Source organism: Trypanosoma conorhini (assembly GCF_003719485.1).
Source record: "Trypanosoma conorhini strain 025E chromosome Unknown Tco_14.4_contig_00196, whole genome shotgun sequence".
NCBI classification, from domain to species: domain Eukaryota; phylum Euglenozoa; class Kinetoplastea; order Trypanosomatida; family Trypanosomatidae; genus Trypanosoma; species Trypanosoma conorhini.
The window spans coordinates 8,625-29,093 of NW_021704283.1; the positions used below are offsets into that span (position 1 = coordinate 8,625).

The 20,469-nt window shown below is 58.7% G+C and overlaps 9 protein-coding genes across 9 annotated transcripts, besides 20 other annotated features; all 9 read left to right on the top strand.

Moving 5' to 3' along the window:
* Positions 1-354: 354 nt before the first annotated feature.
* Positions 355-375: a microsatellite.
* Positions 376-501: 126 nt separating this feature from the next.
* Tco025E_04028 (uncharacterized protein) lies at positions 502-1,740 on the top strand (the record flags this gene model as incomplete). Its single annotated transcript, XM_029370941.1, has 1 exon — positions 502-1,740. The coding sequence occupies one exon, from the start codon at positions 502-504 to the stop codon at positions 1,738-1,740; it is 1,239 nt and encodes a 412-aa protein (XP_029228945.1).
* A 153-nt stretch (positions 1,741-1,893) lies between these two features.
* Positions 1,894-1,921: a sequence feature (A-rich).
* Positions 1,922-1,943: a microsatellite.
* A 275-nt stretch (positions 1,944-2,218) lies between these two features.
* Positions 2,219-2,246: a microsatellite.
* Positions 2,247-2,512: 266 nt separating this feature from the next.
* Positions 2,513-2,554: a microsatellite.
* Positions 2,554-2,603: a microsatellite.
* A 120-nt stretch (positions 2,604-2,723) lies between these two features.
* Positions 2,724-4,496, top strand: Tco025E_04029 (ubiquitin activating enzyme; the record flags this gene model as incomplete). The annotated part of the gene is made up of 1 exon (XM_029370942.1): positions 2,724-4,496. One exon carries the CDS (start codon positions 2,724-2,726, stop codon positions 4,494-4,496), a length of 1,773 nt encoding a protein of 590 aa, XP_029228946.1.
* Positions 4,497-4,627: 131 nt separating this feature from the next.
* Positions 4,628-4,650: a microsatellite.
* A 183-nt stretch (positions 4,651-4,833) lies between these two features.
* Tco025E_04030 (uncharacterized protein) lies at positions 4,834-7,452 on the top strand (the record flags this gene model as incomplete). Its single annotated transcript, XM_029370943.1, has 1 exon — positions 4,834-7,452. One exon carries the CDS (start codon positions 4,834-4,836, stop codon positions 7,450-7,452), a length of 2,619 nt encoding a protein of 872 aa, XP_029228947.1.
* A 23-nt stretch (positions 7,453-7,475) lies between these two features.
* Positions 7,476-7,509: a microsatellite.
* A 36-nt stretch (positions 7,510-7,545) lies between these two features.
* Positions 7,546-7,583: a microsatellite.
* A 332-nt stretch (positions 7,584-7,915) lies between these two features.
* Positions 7,916-10,966, top strand: Tco025E_04031 (uncharacterized protein; the record flags this gene model as incomplete). Its single annotated transcript, XM_029370944.1, has 1 exon — positions 7,916-10,966. One exon carries the CDS (start codon positions 7,916-7,918, stop codon positions 10,964-10,966), a length of 3,051 nt encoding a protein of 1,016 aa, XP_029228948.1.
* Positions 10,967-11,321: 355 nt separating this feature from the next.
* Positions 11,322-11,361: a microsatellite.
* Positions 11,362-11,606: 245 nt separating this feature from the next.
* Positions 11,607-11,629: a microsatellite.
* Positions 11,630-11,898: 269 nt separating this feature from the next.
* Positions 11,899-12,687, top strand: Tco025E_04032 (uncharacterized protein; the record flags this gene model as incomplete). Its single annotated transcript, XM_029370945.1, has 1 exon — positions 11,899-12,687. The coding sequence occupies one exon, from the start codon at positions 11,899-11,901 to the stop codon at positions 12,685-12,687; it is 789 nt and encodes a 262-aa protein (XP_029228949.1).
* A 150-nt stretch (positions 12,688-12,837) lies between these two features.
* Positions 12,838-12,898: a microsatellite.
* A 110-nt stretch (positions 12,899-13,008) lies between these two features.
* Positions 13,009-13,031: a microsatellite.
* A 336-nt stretch (positions 13,032-13,367) lies between these two features.
* On the top strand, positions 13,368-14,024 carry Tco025E_04033 (DnaJ chaperone protein; the record flags this gene model as incomplete). Its single annotated transcript, XM_029370946.1, has 1 exon — positions 13,368-14,024. The coding sequence occupies one exon, from the start codon at positions 13,368-13,370 to the stop codon at positions 14,022-14,024; it is 657 nt and encodes a 218-aa protein (XP_029228950.1).
* Positions 14,025-14,217: 193 nt separating this feature from the next.
* Positions 14,218-14,263: a sequence feature (A-rich).
* A 196-nt stretch (positions 14,264-14,459) lies between these two features.
* Tco025E_04034 (putative minichromosome maintenance (MCM) complex subunit) lies at positions 14,460-16,862 on the top strand (the record flags this gene model as incomplete). Its single annotated transcript, XM_029370947.1, has 1 exon — positions 14,460-16,862. The coding sequence occupies one exon, from the start codon at positions 14,460-14,462 to the stop codon at positions 16,860-16,862; it is 2,403 nt and encodes an 800-aa protein (XP_029228951.1).
* Positions 16,863-17,016: 154 nt separating this feature from the next.
* Positions 17,017-17,041: a microsatellite.
* A 346-nt stretch (positions 17,042-17,387) lies between these two features.
* On the top strand, positions 17,388-17,873 carry Tco025E_04035 (uncharacterized protein; the record flags this gene model as incomplete). The annotated part of the gene is made up of 1 exon (XM_029370948.1): positions 17,388-17,873. One exon carries the CDS (start codon positions 17,388-17,390, stop codon positions 17,871-17,873), a length of 486 nt encoding a protein of 161 aa, XP_029228952.1.
* A 72-nt stretch (positions 17,874-17,945) lies between these two features.
* Positions 17,946-17,993: a sequence feature (G-rich).
* A 200-nt stretch (positions 17,994-18,193) lies between these two features.
* On the top strand, positions 18,194-19,585 carry Tco025E_04036 (putative beta-ketoacyl synthase family protein; the record flags this gene model as incomplete). Its single annotated transcript, XM_029370949.1, has 1 exon — positions 18,194-19,585. The coding sequence occupies one exon, from the start codon at positions 18,194-18,196 to the stop codon at positions 19,583-19,585; it is 1,392 nt and encodes a 463-aa protein (XP_029228953.1).
* A 69-nt stretch (positions 19,586-19,654) lies between these two features.
* Positions 19,655-19,680: a microsatellite.
* Positions 19,681-19,797: 117 nt separating this feature from the next.
* Positions 19,798-19,831: a microsatellite.
* Positions 19,832-20,069: 238 nt separating this feature from the next.
* Positions 20,070-20,106: a microsatellite.
* A 314-nt stretch (positions 20,107-20,420) lies between these two features.
* Positions 20,421-20,438: a microsatellite.
* The last annotated feature ends 31 nt before the right edge of the window (positions 20,439-20,469 follow it).

A 20,469-nucleotide genomic window follows, 5' to 3' on the forward strand; every position in this document is an offset into this window, starting at 1 on the left:
CCAGAAACGAAGAGCGAACGGGACCATTCACTGGTTTTCCGCAATAACACTGCGAACGTGTGCTGTGCTCCCTCCCTTTTTTTTTCTCCAGCCACTCGGCATTCTCGTTTTTTTTTCTTTTATAGTGTTATATTTATCTGTGTGTTATTACTTCTCTCCTTTTGTTCTTGTTGTTTCTTTGGTTGCCTTCCGTGCTTCGCCTTGTGAAGGGTTGCCGCTCCATTTGACTGCGCCTTCTCTGCTTGCAAGCTTGGGGGGGCACCGCCGCGAGAAAAGTGGCATCCGCGTTCACCCCGTTGGGAGGCGTCGACGAAGCCGCGGCGGGGCGCTGCAAGGAGGGAGAAAAGCCAAACAATATATATATATATATATATAGAAGGTGAGTCGTGCCTAGTTGGGTGCAAAGCGGTGCAAAGCGGTGACGTTTGACAACAACAGAAAAAAAAAACAAAGGAGGCCGGGCGCAGTCATCTTCTTCTGCAGGGGTTACGGCACGCAGGCATGTCGAACAAGTCCGAGGAGGTTGAAGAGCCACAGCCAGCGTATCCACAGCAGGAGCCGCAGCAGCAGCACCAGCAGCAGGAGGAGGAGGAGGGGGTGGAAGAGACGGTGATTGAGGAAGAGGCCGATCGTGGCACTGGCGGCGATGCCGTCGTGGAGGAGAGCGTTAGTGTGCCTCCGCCGCAGGAGCAACAGGAGGAGCAGGAGCAGCTGCAGGATGCATCACAAGAACACGAGGCGCAGGCGGTGCAGCGAGAGGAAGTGGAAGCGGACGAACACGCAGGGGGCCCGCCAGGAATTGTAGAAGTGGCAGACAACAATGCGACGGAGGAAGGTGTGACGGTAGCCTCCCACTCCTTGCCGCCGCCCCTTGGGAGTGGCGGCGCACAGGAGGCGGACGGCGAGACGCAGAGCACCGGCACCGATCGCCGGTTACAAATGTCCAGCACGCTGCCGCCTTTAGCGGCCGCGCCGGTGCCTGAGGAAGGGGTAGTACCTCCGCTCAAAGCAGGACGCGGTGCGGTGGGGCAACCGCCCACTGTGGGGAACCGTGGAACCGAAGTGGGACTAAAGTATTCTTCGTTTGGTAATTTTGTGCCGCCGGAGAACGTGAATACAATGACGCCCACGGAGGAGTACATGACCTTCCGGGCGCGCAACGGCGTCTCCCACAACTACAGAGGGCCCGTCTTTGTTGTGGAGGACATCCATGTGATGTGCGCAGAGTGCGGTGCCCCGGTGGACCCGGTCACGCGCGTTCCGGCCGGAAAGCTTTTCTTTCATCCGCAGTGCATCAGCTGCAAGTTGTGTCGGCGCATCGACATCGCCGATGCCTACTTTCAGGCCGCGAGCAACGGCGCCATCTGCTCGGAGTGTGCCTCGAAGGGGTTCGCGCGGTGGGTGCCGCGGGAGGCTGCCGCGGCGCGCGGGATCGTTCCAGGCGCCGTCGTTGGCAAAATTGACGAGGCCGTCAAACTCTACGACCTCAAGAACAAACTGCGGCCGAGCAACCACTCCACCGTGGCGGGGGCCGTTCCGCCCACGCTTGTGGTGCGGAGCGTTTCCGACCCTCGCAGCCAAACCTCGAAGGCGTGCGCCCTGGTTCAGCGGCAGCAGTACTACACACAGAACGACAACAACATCATTTGCATGCCGCCGGCTTCGCCGAAGCGGCGCTCGCGGACGTCTAGCGTGAGCCGGCAGCAGGGAAGGAAGGAGGACATGCCCAAGCTGATGTAGGCCTTGAACGCAAAGAAACATTCTAAAGAAAACAAAGATGAAAAATAAACCAACAACGACAAAAAAAGAAGAGAGTGCGCGTGTGTGTGTGGGAGGGGGAGGAGATGCTTTTCCTCTCACCTTTGCTAGAGAGAACATGAATGTAAACCAGCCAAGAAAAGAAAATAAATAAAAAAAATAAACACACACACACACCCACAACAAAAAAAAAAGACACGGCGACAGCAGCAGCCAAAGCGGCATGAAGTGCACGGAAGGTGAGGAATAATAATAACAAGAAATGTTCAACACACATCACCGCGAACACGGAGAGTGTGCCACTCAGGGGAGGAGAAAAAGAAACAGGGGGTCGTGGGGATGCGGGGGTGCCGGTGTATGAAGTCCCCGTTCCCCTCGTGGGTGTCCCCCGCAGACTATTTTCTTCTGCTTGCCGCACCACTTTTCTCTCAGTTCGTGTTTATTTGAATATCCTTGCAAGTTTTTTATTTATTTATTTATTTTTTTTTCTCCTTCTTCCCTTGGGCCCTTTCCACGGGCCGTCTCTCGCCACAAGATGTATTTTGCGGAGGTGTGAGACCTTCATTTTTTTTTTTTGCTTTTGCATATGTTCATCTGCGTGTGTGCGTGTCTGTGAAAAAAAAATTAGGGTCTTTTTCTTTTTCTCAGATTACCTTCCATGCTCATTCCTGTGTTGCTTCTTATGTTCGCTACAGCTGTTGTCGTTGCCGTCTTTTCTCTTTCCTCCTTTCTTCCCAGCGGAAGTGACCCTTCAATATATATATATATATATATATATCTATCTATCTCTCTCTCTGTGTGTGTGTGTGTTGTTGTTTTGTACTTTGCGTCTGCGCCTGCGTGTGGAGAGAGGCGGGGACCGTCGGTTGACGGGTATATCTCATGCTTACCTATTCTTTCTACGTCACCACTAGGGCGAGTACACTTGTGCCGCTTAGTTGCTCTGTGGCTCTCCCGCCGCGCACATGAGTGGGACGAAGTATGACCGACAGCTGCGGTTGTGGAGCCACGCCGGCCAGCGTTCCCTGACGGAGGCGCATATTGTGGTCTTGGGTGCCACGGCGGCAGCGGCGGAGGTGCTGAAGAACGTGGTTCTACCAGGGATTGGCTTCTACACAGTCGTGGACGACGCCCGCGTGGATGAAGAGGCTGTGGGGAATAACTTTTTTGTCTCCGTTGAGGACTACAACGCACGCCGCCCGCTCTCAGAGGCGTTGCTGCAGCACCTCTCTTTGTTAAACCCGCAGGCACATGGCATGGCCTGCGTGGAGTCATGTGTCGCGTGGGTAGAGGAATTTTTATTGTCTGGCACGCAAGCCTGTGCGACGGCGGCAGGCGTGGCCAAGCAGCGTCCACCTCCATCCCTCATTGTGGTGACGCCGCGATTACCAGCCGTCTCGCTTCGTCGCCTTTCGGCCTGGCTGAAAGGCCAACGTGGCCCCCCGCTCGTGTACGTTCAGGCGGTAGGACTCATAGGCCTCATCCACGTGCAGGAGGGGGAACGACTCATTATTCATGCCGAGCCTAAGCCAGAAAGCTGCGTGGCAGACCTGCGCATTTTCAACCCCTTTCCTGAGCTGAAGGCGTGGTTTGACTCACATGATCCAGAGGATGACGCACTCTTTCGCGATGATATTGAGCTGCACAGTCATCTTCCGTGGATCGCCATTCTCTACCATGCTCTTCAGCGCATTCGACGGGATCGTGGCGCACCAGAGTTTGTGCCGCACTCCAAAGCAGACTACGACGCCGTGCGAATGGTCGTTGGGGCACTCATTCGTAGGCCAACTCCGCCACAGGAAGGCTTCATGGAGGCTATGGAGCGGTGCCGTGTGTCCCTTAACCGCCCCTCGCTGCTGCCGGGCGCAGTGCAAAAAATCCTGCGTGACCCCCGCACGGACGCACCATGGCTAGCTGGGACGTCGTTTGAGGGCCCTGGGACACTTTACTGGCTGGTGCTGCATGGGATTAAGCGATTTATGCAGGAACACGATGCTGTACCGCCCTTCTGCGGGTACGTGCCGGACTTCACCACGACGACGCAGTGGTACGGTGAGCTGTGTGGCATCTACGAGCAAAAGATGAAAGACGATTGCGCGGCGGTGTGGGGCTACGCGATGGAGGCACTTGCCGCCTGCAGTAATGGCGGCTATGCGCCCGTGGTAAATGCGGACGAAGTCGCGGAAGTAACGCGAACGTTGGTTCAGAATTTATGGACGTTGCAGCTGGCGCACTTTGGCCCTGGCCTCGACGAAGTAGCCACGGACGCGCCCCTGCGCTGGCAGCGTGTCCGCCACTACTTTGCCGAGTGCTCCACGGAGGCGGAGCGGTTCACGGTGGAGCTGTACACCGCGCTATTAGCTGCGCACCAGTTTGAAGAGCAGGTTGGGCGGCCACCGGGGCGCGTCCCGCAGCAGAGCGCGGAGCCGGACGCAACGTGGGAAAGTGACTCGAGGGCGTTGCTGCGTATCATTGAGAGGTCATGGCAGGGGCGTTGCTGCGGCGCGGGTCTCACCGCAAAGGCGTGTATGGAGGTGGCCCGGTTTGGGGCGGGGGAGCCGGCTGCCACGGCGTGCATCGTCGGCGCGGCGGCGGCGCAGGAGTGCATCAAACTTGTGCAGCATCGCCGCGTCCCCATCCAACGACCGTTGATTTTTGACGGCTACCGGTGCTGCTTTTGGCTTGCGCCGCCACCACCGCCGGATGAAGTCGAGGAGGGGGCGCCCACGTCACGGTGACAGCGGCGGGCAGCCACGTGGTTCCTGCGCACAGTGGTGGCCATGAAGCAACCTCCTACCGCCGGAGCCAAAGGGGGAAAAGGGGGAAAAAAGGTTGAAGAAACCTGTTGCCTTCTCTCCTATTTTTCCTCCACACACACACACACACACACACTGTACCTCTCTCTATATGTCTCTCTTTTTTTTGTTTTATTTGGGGTGGGGTGTTTCTCTCCATTGCTCTCAACTCTGCGGATGCACGCATTTGCGCCACACCCAGCAAGTGCAATCCGGCGACGAATAAGCGCAAGTGGACGATTCCCGGTATCGAGAAGTAGAAAGGCAGAAGGAATACAAGATGTCGCATCGAGCGGCGCGTCCGCTTCGGCTGCTGCAGTCCTCCTTGAGCCTCGACTTCGAGCGTGGTGGGGGTCGCACGGCGCCAACGATTGCGGTGTACAAGCCCTCTGGTCTCCCGTACTTTGCCGCGTCGCAGGTGGCCGCGTGCAGCAGCGGACGTCAGTTATTCTCCGCCTCGCCATCCAACACCCCGGCGGTGGAGCCAACGGATGTCAGTGACTCCCTGCTCAGCCGGATGACAGACCTGCTTCCGCCCGGAAGCGGCACACCTCGTGTGGTTCTGCCACTCATTCACCCAGCGTTATCGCGGTATGCCACGGCCTCGCAGGTGAATGCGTTGACGGCACAGCGGAAGGGAACATCACTTATTGCCTGTTCACCGCATGAATTTATGTTTCTGCGCAACTGTCACCGACTGCATCTTATACGTTCCGTCTACCGTGTGCTGTGCCGTCTTCCTCCTTGCGTGTCTGCTCGCGTACGACGGGCCCTATCTGAAAGGAGTGCGGCCGAACGAACCACAAAGAGTGCCTTTAAGAACCCTTACGTTCAACAGTTCCTACAGCGCTCCGGTGCCGCCTCGGGTGAGGCGGGAAGCATCCCTCTTGGAACTGACGTGGACGTTAGTTTGCCTCAGTGTGCCTATCCACATCCGTTGCTACAGGGAGGATTTATTAGCGTGAAGGAGCGGTGCTTGCTCCCCCACGGCACCGTTTCTGGATACCTCAGCGAATACCAACTCCCATCTGACGTACAGGCGATTCTGAAGCAGCAGCAGCGACTCAAGGCACTTTTTCTGTCACCCGCCGCGACGCCAACTTCGTCCTCCTCCTTGCCGCAGGCGATGGATGCCGCGGCTGGGGGCAGTAACGGTGCAACAGGGTGCGACGTCTGCGGAAGGAAGAGGGACGGCCAGGAGGAGGGCTCGTCGCATCCATGGATTGGGCCGGAGTGCCGCATGCGCGTTGCACTTGACGTGCGGGTTGCGCCAGAGAAGGAGGTGGCTGGTGCGATGGAGGAGACGGAGCAGGACATGGACCACACCTGCTTCTCACACCTGGACAAGAAGCAAGGTGGGCTGCTACAGCAGCGGTGGCGGGGAAGACGTGATGGGCGTCGGCTTGTGGGGAAGTCGTTTCGGTTTGATTTTCGGTTGGTCACGCTCAGCGATGCCTGCGACCTTGCGCTGTATGAGGTTGCCACCAACAATGCCTCGGACGAGGAGATTAGGGCCGCCTTTGCCGCCGCCAACTTCACCGTCGTCAACGACTTTGTGAACGATATTGCGCTTGCAGAGGCCATGCAGGAGGTCGCAAGGGTGCTCCACACGGTGCCGCAGGCAAAACTCGCGGGCTTGCCGATGGCCGCGCAACACGCGCTGCGTGAGGGATCTCCCCTGGAGTTGGTTGCCGAGCCACTCCTCGCCACCTCTGCCGCGTCCGCTCTGGAAGTCGCTGCCGAGTCGCAGGCCGATGGGTTAAAGCAACTGGGGCAGGTGCCGGAGCTCACTGGTATGCGTGGCCATCGCTATCGTCTTCTCTTGGAGGCTCTGAGGAACCTGGAGGATGAGAAGACATTCTGTCGTGTCGCCCAGTTGGCGTTGGGTGGTGGCTTGGAATGCACCGCGCTGCACTTTCCCGACCCACGGCAGGAGGCCAACCTGAGCGCCGTCCAGCACCTTCTCCTGCGAATGGAGGAGGGAGATGTGGTAGAGGCGTACTGCAGTCATGTCGCGGAGCGTATGTCATTTGTGAGCCGTGGGGCCACGGTGGACTGCGAGACCTACGAGGCCTTGATGCACGCCGACGGCGTGCGCTGCCTTCCATCACAGCGTGACGTGGCGGTGGCGTGGGGCGCCGGGCATCCCACCGTTGTGCGCAGGGAGGAATGCGGGGAGTTGGGCTGTGCGTACTGCGGGGCGCGCGGGCACGCCTGGAGCGCCTGCCCCGCGGGTGTCCCGCTGCTACCGAGCGCAGCGGGAGCTGCTGTCGAGGGGGACGCGAAGGGCGGCAAGCGTATCGCGGACGACGCGCTCTTGACAACCGTCGACGACGTGGCAGCCGCCCTCGAAGATGCCGCGGGGCAGCAGGGTGAGGCGAACGTCATTTCAATCCCCACCGTCGCCCCAACGCAGACGTTTAACCCGCATGCATGGCGTCGTTATCACCAGCGTCCAGCGTTGCACCAGCGTCGCCTGCGATGTGCGTACTGCAGTGGGCAGCATCACATTACGCAGTGCCCGCGGCTCTCCGGCGCTGAGGCGGGCGCCCGCCCGGGAGACACGCTATTGGACGCGGAGCAGCTTCGTACGAATGCGGATAAACTATTCTGCATTAAATGTGGAAAACGTGGCCACTTGTACGACCGATGTCCGGCCGTGCCGCGGGGCCTGCACACGGCAACGCATTGCCCCATATGTCTGCAGCCTCACCGCAAGATACAGCACGACCCCGTGCACTGCCCGCGTCGCGTGACGCCCCCACCGGACTACCTCGCAAGTGGCGTTCCCGCAGGTTTCGTGCGAAGTGGCAGAGACAGGCGGAAGTCGGCGGCCCGTCACGGGGGTGGCGCCCTCCTCGCGGACTCCTTTTTATCACATACGCAGCATGCAGGATGAAGGAAGAAGAAGAGTAACGAAGCTTGTTTCCTTTTTGTTTTTTTCTTTCTTTGTTTGCGTTGAAGGGAGTGGGAGTCTCCCTCCCCGCTTTCCCACAGGCGCACGCACACACACACGCACACATGCATGCATACATAAATTCCCTCGCTCTCTTACTTGGTGGTGGATGTCGCATCTACACGCACACGCAGAGCAGAGGCGTTTGTTAACAGTCTCTGACGTTGCTCACGCCCTTTCTTCTGCTGTTACTAGTTTCCTGCCATCGCCGCTCTTGTCCGTTTTCCCCCCAAGGAAGGGAAACACACGGGACGCGGAGGAAAAGAAAAGGTGGTAGGCGAAAACAAAAAAAAAGAAGGAGGAAAAGAACTGGTGCTGGGCGAGGCGTCTAGGGCTGGCTGGCGCTGCGGCGGGACATCCGCGGCGAGGTGAGCTTTGTATACGCCAAAGGGACCGGGGCGGCAACATGTGGAGCCACTGGAGTGACGTCACGAAGAAGATTAGGGACATCGCCGCCGAGATTGCCCAGCCCATCAACGAGGACGTGGAGGGCGCGCAGGAGGAAGTCCGGCCCGCAGGCAGGGGTACAGCCGGGCCACGGCAGGTGACACGTGCCGCGGCACACGGTTTTCGGGCCCCACCGGCAGGCAATGACTCGCTTCACGAGCAGAGCAGCAACTCGTCGACGTTGCGGCCGGCGGGGTACCCCGCTCCCCCGGTGCGTCGCGCTGCCGCATCGGATGTTAGCATGTCGCCACCGTCCCGCCTCAGCACCTCCACCGCACGTGAGAGCAGCAGCGAACGGAACGTTCTCTCCGCCAACGCGGCCCCGGGGGAACCGCCACAAACTCCGTGCAGGGAAGCTGCTGTGGCACCAGCGCAGGCAACACCGTCACCAGCGGGGCCACGAAATTGGGGTGAAATGATGAGGCGGAGCGGGGAGCAGGATGTGGCGGAATTGCAGCTCCAGCTGCAGCGCCTCTCTGCGGAGAAGCGGCAGATGGAGCAACAGGTTCTTGCCTACCAGGAGGAAGTGGCGGAGACGCACAGGAAGACGGTGGCGTACTATGAACAAAAAATGGTGACGCTTCAGCAAGGCATCAACTCGGAGACGGCGCTTAAAGAGGAGCTTGCGGGAAAGCTGTCAGAGCGTGAGAAGGAGTGTGGCGAGCTTCAGTGTGAGGTTCAGGCACTGCGAAAAGAAGTGGATAGACTCACGCAGGCGGCCGCCATGATGAAGGTGGCGCATGACGAGGTCAAAAAAGAGCTGGCTTATCGGGAAGAGGAGTGCTTGGACACGAGGCAGCAAATCGAATCCTTGCAGGACATGCATGATGCTTTGCTGGAGCGGGTGGAGCGTGCGGAGGAGAATAAAGGCAAAACACCCGTAGCTTCCGTTGCTGTTGCTCCCCCAGCTGCGCATGCCGGCACTGACGTCGCCTCGTCAATGGCTGCAAGTGATGTGACAGTGCCGGACCTCTGTCGGCGGATCGAGGAACTTCAGGAGGAAAAACTTCTTCTAACGCGTGAGAAGGAGCAGATGGCGGCGTTGCTGCAGGAGGAGCGCCGCAGCCACCGCGCGACGGTGGAGGAAAGAGATCGGATCTTGTCCCACGACCGGGAACAGGCGCAGCGGCTAGCGGAGCTCGTTCAGCGGCTTGAGAATGACCGGCGGCAGCAGCGCGAGAATGACATGGCGGCGGAAGAGGAGCGGCGGGGGCGGAGGTTGACACGACAGGAGGAATCGGCGGAAGAAACTGTGCGCAAAACGGAGGCGGACGCAGCGGCAGGCAACGAGGCCTGGGAAAGAGTGGTCGCCTCATTAAGGGCGGAGGTGGGGGCGTTGCGGTCGCAGCTGGAGGCGGCCAAACAGGAGGGCGAGGCCGCCGTTCACCGCGTGGAGGTGGCACTGGGCGAAAAGCATGCGCAGGAGCTGGCATCGTTCAGGGCACAGGGGGAGCGAAGCGCGCACGACACGCTGGAGGAACTCCAGCGGGAACTAGCAGCCGCCCAGCAGCAGGCGCGTGATGCGGACGGAGAGCGTGAGAAGCTGCAGGAGGAAGTGCAGCGGCTCCACAACCGCCTCAAGGAGGCCCAGTCCAACGCGGAAGCACTCTCTGGTAAGTTGACCACGGCGGAAGCAAATGTGGAAGCGCTGCAGTGTAGTCTACAAGAGGCGCGGCGGGCGACGGAGGGGCATGAGGCCTCGGTTGTCAGCGCCCTCACGGCCCGCAGGAAGGAGCTGGAGGCGTCCTCGGCACGAACGGCGGAGCTCATGCAGCAGCTGGAGCACACAATCACGGACTGTCTTGTGCGTGCGGACACGGATTTGCCGCCGTCCCGCGATGGCGCCTGGGCGTCGTTCTCGGATAAACTCACACTTCTTGCAAGTGAGTTTAACCGTCTTTTCAATGCGAACCAAAAGGCAGCGCAACTGCAGAAGGAGTGGGAACGAACGTATGAGCAGGCGCGGGGAGTGAATGCGACACTCTCGCAGCAGGTGAACGAGGCCTGGAAAACCATTGGGAAGCTACGGGAGGATCTTTCCCTGCGCGAGCAGTCGATTGCCAAGCTGAAGCAGCAGATGCAGGCGGAGTCGCAGCTGCACCGTGACGCACAGCACGCGCTTGCCAGCGTCACAAATGAGCTCCAGACACTCAAGGAAGAGAAAAAGGCGTGGGAGTCACGCATTGGTCTCTCCAGCTCTGGAGAGTCGACACACCAGGAACAGCTGGCCGCGTTGGCTGCGGAAGTGGAAACACTGCGAAGAACCTTGCAGGATCGGGATGAAGAGTTGTCGCAGGCACAGCGTAGTTTAGAGACGCTGCAACAAGTGCTCGAGACCTTTAGCAAGAACAAAACGCGTGACGTGGAGGAGCTGACAGCTGATATGCAGGTTGAGATTGATCAGATGCGGTCCCAACTGCTAGAGGCTGAGGCGCGGCAGCAACACCATCAGGAGGACATCGACGCAATTGTTGCAAGTCATCGGCGAGAGATGGCGGCAAAGAATTTGGAAATTACTTCCCTTCATCGCAAACACGCGGAACTTCGAAAGGCGCTGGAGGAGACGGCACGACAGTTAAATGGGACGACGATGATCGACAAACGCGTCATTAGTCATCTCACGGTGAATTTTATCCACGCCTTTGTAGGTCAGCGACGCGAGGCGGACGAGATGCTGAAGGTGCTAAGCGGTCTGCTGAACTGGGACGAGGAGATGCAGGAGAGGGCGGGCCTCTTGCCGGGGCCCAGCAATCCAAAGCCTGGTCATCAGGGCAAACGCGGTGGACTCATTGGAGGGCTGGTAAAATCTGTCTGGGGGGGCCCTGCCCGGACGGCGCCGAAGGGGGCTGGCGACAGTGTCAGCTCGCCGAGTATCGCGGAGTTGTGGGTGGAATTTCTGATGCGGGAAAGCGAGGCGGGGGAAACTCGGGGCGACGTGGCGCCGGCGGACGCCTCCGCCACTGCTTCCGCCTCGCAAACAGAGGAAGTGGCCCCTGTGGAGGGGAACTAGCGGCGGCGGCGGCGGCGGCGGCGAGAACTGTGCGTGTGTGTGTGGGGATGGAGGGAGGGAGGGTCCAACGCGTGCATCTTGAGCGTCGTTTGGGACTTTGTTGGCGTGTTGCTTTTGCGGCTGCTCTTCATACCATTATTTCTTTGGGTGGAAGAAAAGGAGGGGGCGGGATCGCATCTTTCGTTGTACTTGGGCTCACTGCGGCACAGTTCCACCGCCGCAAACGGCGTCGACTTGGTTTCCTCCCCGGGAGCTGGGGACGGGGGGGGGGGGGGGAAGGCGCGGGACCGGCTGGTAGAGTACGAAGGACAGTCCGAGTTGTGTAATATGGCCTCTCCCCCTTTTTTCCCCTTGCCGTGCGTGCGTGTGAGTGTGTGTGTGTGTGCGTCTGTGTGGCTTCTCTGCTGCCGTCTACTCTTCCCGCCGGCACTGCGGTGACAATTTTTGGTTTGTTTCTCCTTCTGTACGCCTGTGCATGAACTTCCCGCCGTTGCTTTGGTTGCCTTTTCCCCGGCGTCGTCGTCGGTTTGCATCCACGCCGTTGCTTCGTTCCCCTCCCCCTGCAGTGGCCACCGCGTGGGGCAGACGCGGCCCGTGGATGGGGTCAGAGCGTCACTTCTGCCGCGAGTGTTGCTTTTTCCTCTTCTTTCTCTCTCTCTCTCTAGTCGTGCTGCACGCAGGCAGCACAGTAGCACGGGTCGTTGCAAACGCTCCGCCGGCTCCCTGGCCCTCACGGCGTGTACACACCTCTGTGGGGGGTGTACGTGAGCTGCTATACATATACGCATAAAAGAGTAAGGGTGAGGGGGAAGGAAAAAAAACAAGGGAAAAAAAGCGTGCACGTAAACAGGTTGAGCTGGGAGCAGAAGACATTTAACCCAATAAAGTTTGCGGTGTTTGCAATGAACGAGGGCGGAAGGGCCGGTAGGGAGATGACCAACTGCGTGGAGTGGAGTATAGACGAGTACGATGCCAAGGGGGGATTTACATCCACCACCACCATCCGCATTGAGGCATGTGGCTCCGACGACGGAAGTAGCAGGCGTAGCAGTAGGAAGACTTCCAGCACGGTGCGGCGGCAGAGGAGAAAAAAACTACAGCAGCAGCAGCAGTTGTGGCTCACAGAAGACAAGGATGGTTTCTTTTCAGAAGCGCCGCATCTAGCAAGGCATGCGTCATCCGGCGGCAAGGCACGCTGCAGTGTGAAGACGCCGTTCTCCTCTAGTGCTGCTGGGGCGCCGTACAACAAGAAGTTGCGCAAGAAGAACATGCAGCGACAGCAGCATCATCGCCTGTTTGGTGGTGAGACGGCAACGAACGTTGGGGCGGATATGGGTTCTTCTTCCTTTTTTATCTCCTCCACGCACCGCGCCGTGGCGGAGGCGACAACGCCGTGGAATAACACGTCCGGACCGTGTGCGGGGCGCTACCATTTCTTTGGCCAAGGCGGACTTCCCACGAGTGCTCCTCGCCCCGCACCGCGGGGCAAACGTGACGACGACGACGATGATGATGATGCACCTCTTGCAGCCAATTCGAGACGGCGGGTTCTTGCAGAGATTGGGGGCAGCAGTTGTCTGCTGGCCCCCCTCCGTTCTCCTTCCGTCTTGCCGCCACTACAACTTTTGCCGGCCAGCAGGGCTGAGGTAAGTAGCGACATGCTGGAGCGATGCTTCTTAGAGACACGGCTGGGGGACGACGATGACTTTTCGCTGCTATGAGTAGACATGCGCATGTGTCAGAATACACCTACTTGCTCTCCTGGGCCCTCCGCGGGGCGGCAACGAGAGGGACTCTTGGAGACCCACATGCTGCCTCTTGTGCGGCGAATGACGCCTCTCCGTTTCCCTTTAGTATACGCGTGTGCCTGCATACAAATATATACACACACACACACACATGCATGCATATATGTATATATATACATATATAGGCATGTACGTTCCCCACTGTGGTGTGTGTGTGCATGGTGGTCCACTGTCGAGTAAACGAATAGAGTGTAGAGATAATTCAAATAAACAAATAAGGAGCCTGGAGAAGACAAAAAAAAAAAATGAAAAAAAAAGGGGGGTGAAAAAAAAAACAAGGACTAAAGCAATGGATGGAAAAGGCGGGGGAGAACCTTGTGGTAGACACAATGCGGAACTCCTTTAGGTTGGCTTTGTGTGTGTGTGTGTGCCATCCGTCCCCCCCCCCTTGTGTTCGTCACTCCCTGCAGGGCGGAGAGCGGATGTGATGGGTGGGTGGGATTCGCATGCTGTCTTCCTTGAACTTTCCTCCACTACCCGCCACCCCTTCCATCTTTGCTCCCAAGTCCGTACCACAAGCAGAGGGGTACGGAAGAAGTGGGGCGAAGGCAGCGACGTAGCGGGGGTAGAAGGCGGCGTAGCGAACTGCAAGGATGAGCAGCAACACCGTGCAGGTGCAGAAGGAGACGATCTTGCGCCTCAGCTACTACGAGATCTTCTCCCTCGACCCCTCCGTGCGCGATGTCGACTTCAACGCCGTTCACCGCGCGTACCGTCGCTTTGCCCTCTTGTTTCATCCCGACAAGGATTCTTCACCGGCCGCCCGGCTGGCGTTTGAGCGGGTGAAACTCGCCGCGGAGACGCTTACGGACCCGCTGAAGCGGCGCGAGTACGACGAGGCGATGCTGCAGGAGTCTCATCGCCAGGCGGGCAACGGCGCCTCATCCGCGTGGCAGCAGCAGCAGCGGGAGGAAATGGAGGAAGAGGCCCGCGTGGCCGACATGATCCTCCGGCAGAAGGAGGCAGCCACTGCGGCGAGGGCGGCGGCGACGCGTGAGGAGGAGAGGGAGAAGGAGGCGGCGGCGAAGCAGATGCTGCATGAGCTGACAAATGCCCTGACAACGCCGTTTAAGCGGATGGAGGCGGAGCTGGTGCACGAGTGGGACATCGACGAGGATCTTCTGCGTATGAAGGAGAAGGAGGTGGAGGTGCTCCTGCAGAAGCTGCGCGGGTACAATGAAGGCCGTGGCCGGCAGGAGCGGCCAACGACCGCACACGTCACCGCTGGCAAGCGCGGAAGATGCGAATAAAAAAAAGCTGTCCTTGGGCGCTGACACGGCTGCGTTAGGCGCAAAATGAGTTGCAGTTGCTATTATTGTAGTTGGTTTGCCGTGTTTCGCTTCGTACAGGTGTGGTGTGCGTGAGGCAGCGCGAGGGGGGGGGGGCTCACCGACGAGGCACACGAATAGGGTGAGAGACGCACGGAGCACCACTGCACACTTGAACGAAGAAAGAAAGAAAAACAAAAACAAAAAAAACAGTACAATACGCAAAGAGAAGTGTTGTGGTGGTCGGCCGGATGCTTGGAAAAATAAACAAATTATGGTGTTTGTTGCCTGTTGTGCGGGTTTATTTATTCGCTTTTTCTGCGTTGGAGAATCGCTCACCGGTGCTTTGCTTTCTTTTATTTTATTTTAAGCTTGGCAATTTTTCTTCTCCCCACAGCAGAGAGAAGGGGACACGGGATGCTTGGGAATCGCAGCCTGACGGAGGAGCAGACCCTCATCCGTCGCCACTTCATCGACTTCTTTGAGTCGGAGCGGTACGAGGAAAAGTACCACGAACGCGTGCATGCGATGATGTCCGCCGCGAAGTCGAGGCTGCTGCTTGACATGGGCGACCTGCTTGACTTTGCCCCTGTGTCCGCCGGCTTTGACGGCAGCGGCGCGGCGGCGGGGGCGGCGCCTGTCTCGCTTGGCGTCGGCCTTATCCGTGAACCCGGAAAGTTTGTGCCGCTGCTTGAGCTTGCCCTCCACGACGTCGTACTGCGGCAGCAGCCTGAGTACCTGAAGGTGGACTACCGCTCCCGTGCGGTGCACGTTGGGTTTGAGGGTCCCGTGGGAACCGTGCTCTCGCCGCGGGAGTTGTACGCCAGACACCTGAACACCATGGTCGCACTCGAGGGCATCATCACGCGACAGTCCTCCAACCGTCCACGCGTGCTGGAGTCGGTGCACTACTGCCCCGAGACGAACAAGTTTACCCGCAAGGAATTTCGTGATCAGTTCACACCCATGCTTGACAGCACTCACCTCCCGACGGTGAATGTCATGCCAAAGACTGACATGGAGGGCCACGCACTCCGTACAGAGCTGGGGCTGTCAACCTTTATGGACTCGCAGTGCGCCATTCTTCAAGAGGCCCCTGAACGTGCGCCGACAGGTCAACTGCCCCGCACCGTTGAACTTCGCTTTGACGATGACCTGGTGGATGCTGTAAAACCCGGCGATCGTGTGATGCTGGTGGGGGTCTACATGGCCTACACCACGGCTGACAGTAAAAGTTTTCAATCTATTGTGTTGGTAAATCATGTGGTGTCTGTGCAGGCCTTTACGATGTACCGTCGCGTTATGGCCGTGGAGGAGAAGCTGATGGCCTTTGCGCAGAAGTGCACTCAGAGCGATGGACCTGCGGGGGTGCTGGAGGCGCTAAGCAAGGCTGTCGCACCCACCATCTACGGGATGACGAACGAGAAAAAGGCGGTTCTGCTGCTTATGGTGGGTGGCGTCGAGCGGCAGGCGCATCAATCGCACGTGCGCGGCGACATCAATGTGCTGCTCGTGGGTGAGCCCTCCACGGCGAAGTCGCAGCTGCTTCGCTTCGTCCTCGGCGTCGCACCGTTGGCGCTGAACACAACCGGAAAAGGTTCTTCCGGGGTAGGATTGACGGCCGCCGTGTCCGTGGACTCCTACACGGGCGAGCGTTCTCTCTCGGCGGGGGCGATGGTGCTGGCGGACCGCGGTATTCTCTGCATTGACGAGTTTGATAAAATGAGTCCGCAGGACCGCGTTGCGATGCATGAGGCAATGGAGCAGCAGACGGTCACCATTGCAAAGGCAGGCATTCACGCCTCCCTCAATGCCCGTTGTAGCGTACTGGCGGCGGCAAATCCTATCTACGGCTTTTACAGTGTGCATCACCGTCTTGCATTTAATGTGGGGTTGCCCGAGTCGCTGCTCTCGCGTTTCGACCTCACCTTTATTGTGCTCGACAAGCACTCCTCGGAGCACAATCGTCGTATTGGGAGGCACATCCTCCGTAATCACATGACCGCCGCACCTGTGGGCATCGATCAGAGTGTCACCAAGACGGTGGTGGATAGCGTAGATTCCGTCTGGGCGCAGTCCGCAAAGAACGGAGGGAGCGGCAGCGGCGGAATGGACCTCCGCATGACGACAACGAGTACGGGGGAACCCATCGTTGGCGTTGACTTCCTGCGCGCCTACGTGCAGCTTGCGAAGGAGGGGCGACCGTTGCTGACGGAGGCCGCGCAGCAGCTCGTCAGCCAGCACTACGTGCAGCTGCGCGCGGAGCAGCAGGAGGGGTCCAAGGACGGCTTCTACGTGACGGCGCGTACGTTAGAGGCGATTGTGCGCCTGTCGACGGCGCACGCGAAGCTGCGGCTCTCCGAGACCGTAGGTGAGGAGGACGTCAAAACCGCCATGGAGCTTTTGCGCGCCTCTGTTCATGCCGCATCCATGGCGTCCATGCAGCGTAGCGAGGACAATGAGGAGGCGGCCGGGGAAGGCCGTCCTGGTCGGAAGCGCCCCGCGGCTGTGCTCCAGGACGGCGAGCATGACGCTGACAGTGCGGGCAGTGGGCGAGCGCCACATGACGCGAACGGTGGAGCATCGTCGTCTGCGGCGGCGGAGGGCGCGGTGAGGGAGCAACTCATTGAAAAGCGAATTTTAGAGGTTCTCCGCGCCATGCAGCGTGAGCAGCGTCCGTCGGTGCGACTGACGGAACTGCGTGAAAGGGTGGGCGACGACACCTCTTTGGATCGTCTGCAGCAGATCGTCTCCCGGCTGCAGAGCGACAGCTTTGTATTCGAAGGCGCCGGCAGTGAGGGGTGGATTCAGTTCATATAACTAGAAATAGAGGCAACCGGTAAAGGAAGAAGAGGCGGAGAAGTCGAAGGAATTCACACGTACTATTCGCTCACACATAGACAAATAAAAAAACTCAAGAACGCGCTACAAACAACAACAACAACATTTCAAAAAAAAAACATGCATATTTGCGTCGCTCTCTCTCTCTCTCTCCCTCTGTGTGTGTATGGGTCTGCCTTCAGTCCTGCTTGCTGGAGTTGAGGGAAACGAGCGGATAAGAAGGAAGAGAGCCCTAATGAACACTCTCATTGCTTCTTCTTGTTTGCTCATCACCGTTCCCTCCTGCTTCCTCGCGCGGCAGTGTTACTGAGAAGGCTTTTCCCAATCCTTTCCCCTTGACAGAGTGTATGACATCTATATTTATTCTTCATATTTGTCTCAGCATTCATTTGTTTTTCTTCTTTTACGTTTTCTGCATTGGGAATAACACCCAATCCACTACCAACTGCGGAGCGGTACCACACGCCTTTCCCCGTCTCGTTGTGCAGGTGCTTTTTAGGCTTTATGCTGCGTCGTGGAGTGCGCCACTGCGCTCGCCAGGAGCCACAGGTAATTGGAACGCCTGTGCCGTCCTTCCGCCACTTCCCGTACAGGGCGCAGGATGTCCTGCACCTCTACCGTGACTTCTTGCGCCTCATTCACCAACACCCGCCGCAGGAGCGGGCGGATCTCCTCTTCCGCCTGCACAATGAGTTTCACCGTCGGCGGCACCTTGCAAGTCCGAAAATGATTGCCGCCGCCCTCAAGCGGGGTGAGGGCATCTTGAGTGTGCAGCGTAGCATGCTGGAGTCTAGGACGCTGCGGGCTCGCGGTGTGTCGTCGCGTGAGCAGGGCGCGCAGAACGTGGATGGTTTGTGGGACCAGCTGCAGCTTGTATCAGGACACCTTCTTCCGGGGCTGCGGAACTTTAAACCCTCGCGAGAGGTGCGGAAAGGGTCCTACACACAGCAGGCCACTACGCAGGCCGTCTACTCACGGAGAAAATTGTAGATCCCTACTCCTCTCTCTTTCGCGGCTCCGCGCTTGCCGTGTGTGGCCAGTCACAGTGAAGCAATAACGCAAGTGGGTGTGGGTGTGGGGAGGGGGAGGGGGGGGACAACGTGTGGGTGTTATGGTAATTTGCATTATTATTCTTGCGTGTACCTTCACAAGTCGATCTTGCTTTGTCCCCTCGTTTTTTTTTCGTGCTCTTTCCCGTGGGGGATGAGTGGGGCGCCGTGCGTGCGGAAAACGGCAATTGCAGAAGCAAGCAAGCAAACAGGAGTGAGCGCGAGTTTGTGTGTGAGGGACGAGGAAGGAAGTGTAGGCCAATGCCGTTTGGATCCTTTCCCCCTTTTGTGCGCCGCCGCGTTGTCGTCACCGGCCTGGGTGCGGTGACGCCACTCGGCCACGACGTCGCGTCAACGTGGGCGGCGCTCTGTCAAGGGCTCTCCGCGACGCGCCCACTCGCGGAGGCCCCTTTTTTCTTTCCCGCATGCCTGGGCACAGACCGACGCCTCACGCCTGCGGCGCGGCAGAAGTGTCACGAGCAGCTGATTGCCAGCATGCCGTGCAAAGTTGCCGCGCCCGTGTCTGCGGCTCCAGGTGGGCCTACCTTCGCCCCCACTACACGTGAGACGCGCGCGACGGTGTTTGCCCACCGGGCCGTGGAGGAAGCATTGACACATGCAAAGATCTTTGAGGCCTCAGGGAAGCAACTGCGCGTGTCCTGTGCGAAGGAGCGTATTGGCGTGAATATTGGGGTTGGGATGCCCTCCCTCGCAGATGTGGGTGATGTTTCCTACAGCTTGTATGCCGATCCGGAGCGCGTCAACTACAGTCGTGTGAATCCGTTGTTTGTTCCAAAGATCCTGGGAAACATGGTTGCCGGCCTTACGGCTATGAAATACGGCATTACGGGACCCTTAGGAAGCGGCGTCGCCGCCTGTGCCACAGGGGCGCACTGCATTGGAGAAGCCGCTGAATGGGTTCGTGGAGGGAGGGCAGACGTGGTTGTGTGTGGGGGAACGGAGGCGTGTATTACGCCGGTTTCCATCGCTGGATTTAGCCGCATGCGGGCGCTCTGTACGAAGTACAACGACAAGCCACAGGAGGCGTCGCGGCCGTTTGACAAGGATCGTGCGGGGTTTGTGATGGGGGAAGGAAGTGGTGTCGTCGTTCTGGAGGAGCTGGAGCACGCACGACAGCGCGGGGCCCCCATCTTCGCAGAGCTGCGCGGCTTCGGCATATCGAGTGATGCGCACGACTTGGCCGCCCCGCACCCGGAGGGCCGCGGGGCGCAGCACTGCCTCCGCGTTGCGTTGCAGGACGGGGGGGACGTTCCGGCGAGCGAGGTGGCGTACGTGAACGCACACGCCACGGGCACGATTGGCGACGATTTGGAGCTGCAGGCCCTCGACCGGGTGCTGGGCGGCGACGCGGGTTCCGGCCGCCGCCGCCCGCTCTACGTTAGCAGCGTGAAGGGGGGCCTTGGACACCTCCTGGGGGCCGCGGGCAGCGTGGAGGCCATCGTCGCCATCGTGGCCCTCCACCGCCAGCAGGCGCCACCGAACATCAACCTCGTCACACCCTCTGCGGCGGCGTCGGAGCGGCTGCAGCTTGTGCGCGGCCGTGCGGCTCTGCCGTTCGAGGGCGATGCCGTCGTCTCCACAAGCTTTGGCTTCGGCGGCGTCAACACGGCGCTGCTCTTCACGCGGGTGTAGACGGCGTGGCGAAAGGGAAAAAGGGGTGGTGGGGAAGCGGGAACTGCGCTGCAGCGGAGGCGCGTGGGACCCCTCCCCTCCCCTCCTTCCCCTCCTCACAAAAGAAAAAAAACGGCAACGCGTAACTCTTCCCCCTCCCCCCGTCTGAGATCCACTTTTGCAGAGGCGATGAATCCAACGAATGGGGGAGACGACAGAGAAAGGCAAACCGCCAACAACAACAACAACAAACAAACAAACAACGACGGGCGCACGCCCATATAAGCATGCATATATGCATATATCCATCCATCTCCAATGCGGGTATGTTGTCCGTAGAAGCAGGGTGGTGCGATATTGGAAAGAGTTTTATTGATATTGTATTATCGGTTACTTTTATTCTGCCGCTGGAATGCTTGACGACTTCGTTGTTGGGCTGCCTCGTGGGGGAAAAAAGGGCAAGTAAACGACGAAGAAAGAGGGGATGTTGCCCTCTCTCTCTCTCTGTGTGTGTGTGTATGTGTGTCTGTGCGTTTTGTCTGGAGAGAAGGGGCGTTTGAGGGGTGGGTTGCAGCAAAAGAATAAAATTACGAATAAAACAAAAACGCGGGGCGTGCCTGGCCGCCGCTGCAGACGCGACTGCAACAACAACAACAAAGAACTCCTCAACTGTTCTCTCGCTTCTGCTCTCAGCTCACATTTCCTCCTTTTTTCGCCTCGCTCTCATTCTCTGCTCGCGTGTGTGCTGCTCGTTGCCGTGCAGCCTACGTGCCTGTTTCTCTGCAAGGAAAGCGAAGCGGTGAAAGCGCAAAAAAAGGGGAAAAAGGGGGAAAGGGGACAAAAAGGAAACAAAAATTATATATATATATATATAAAGAAGAGGTGACTAAAATCGGCGCTACACT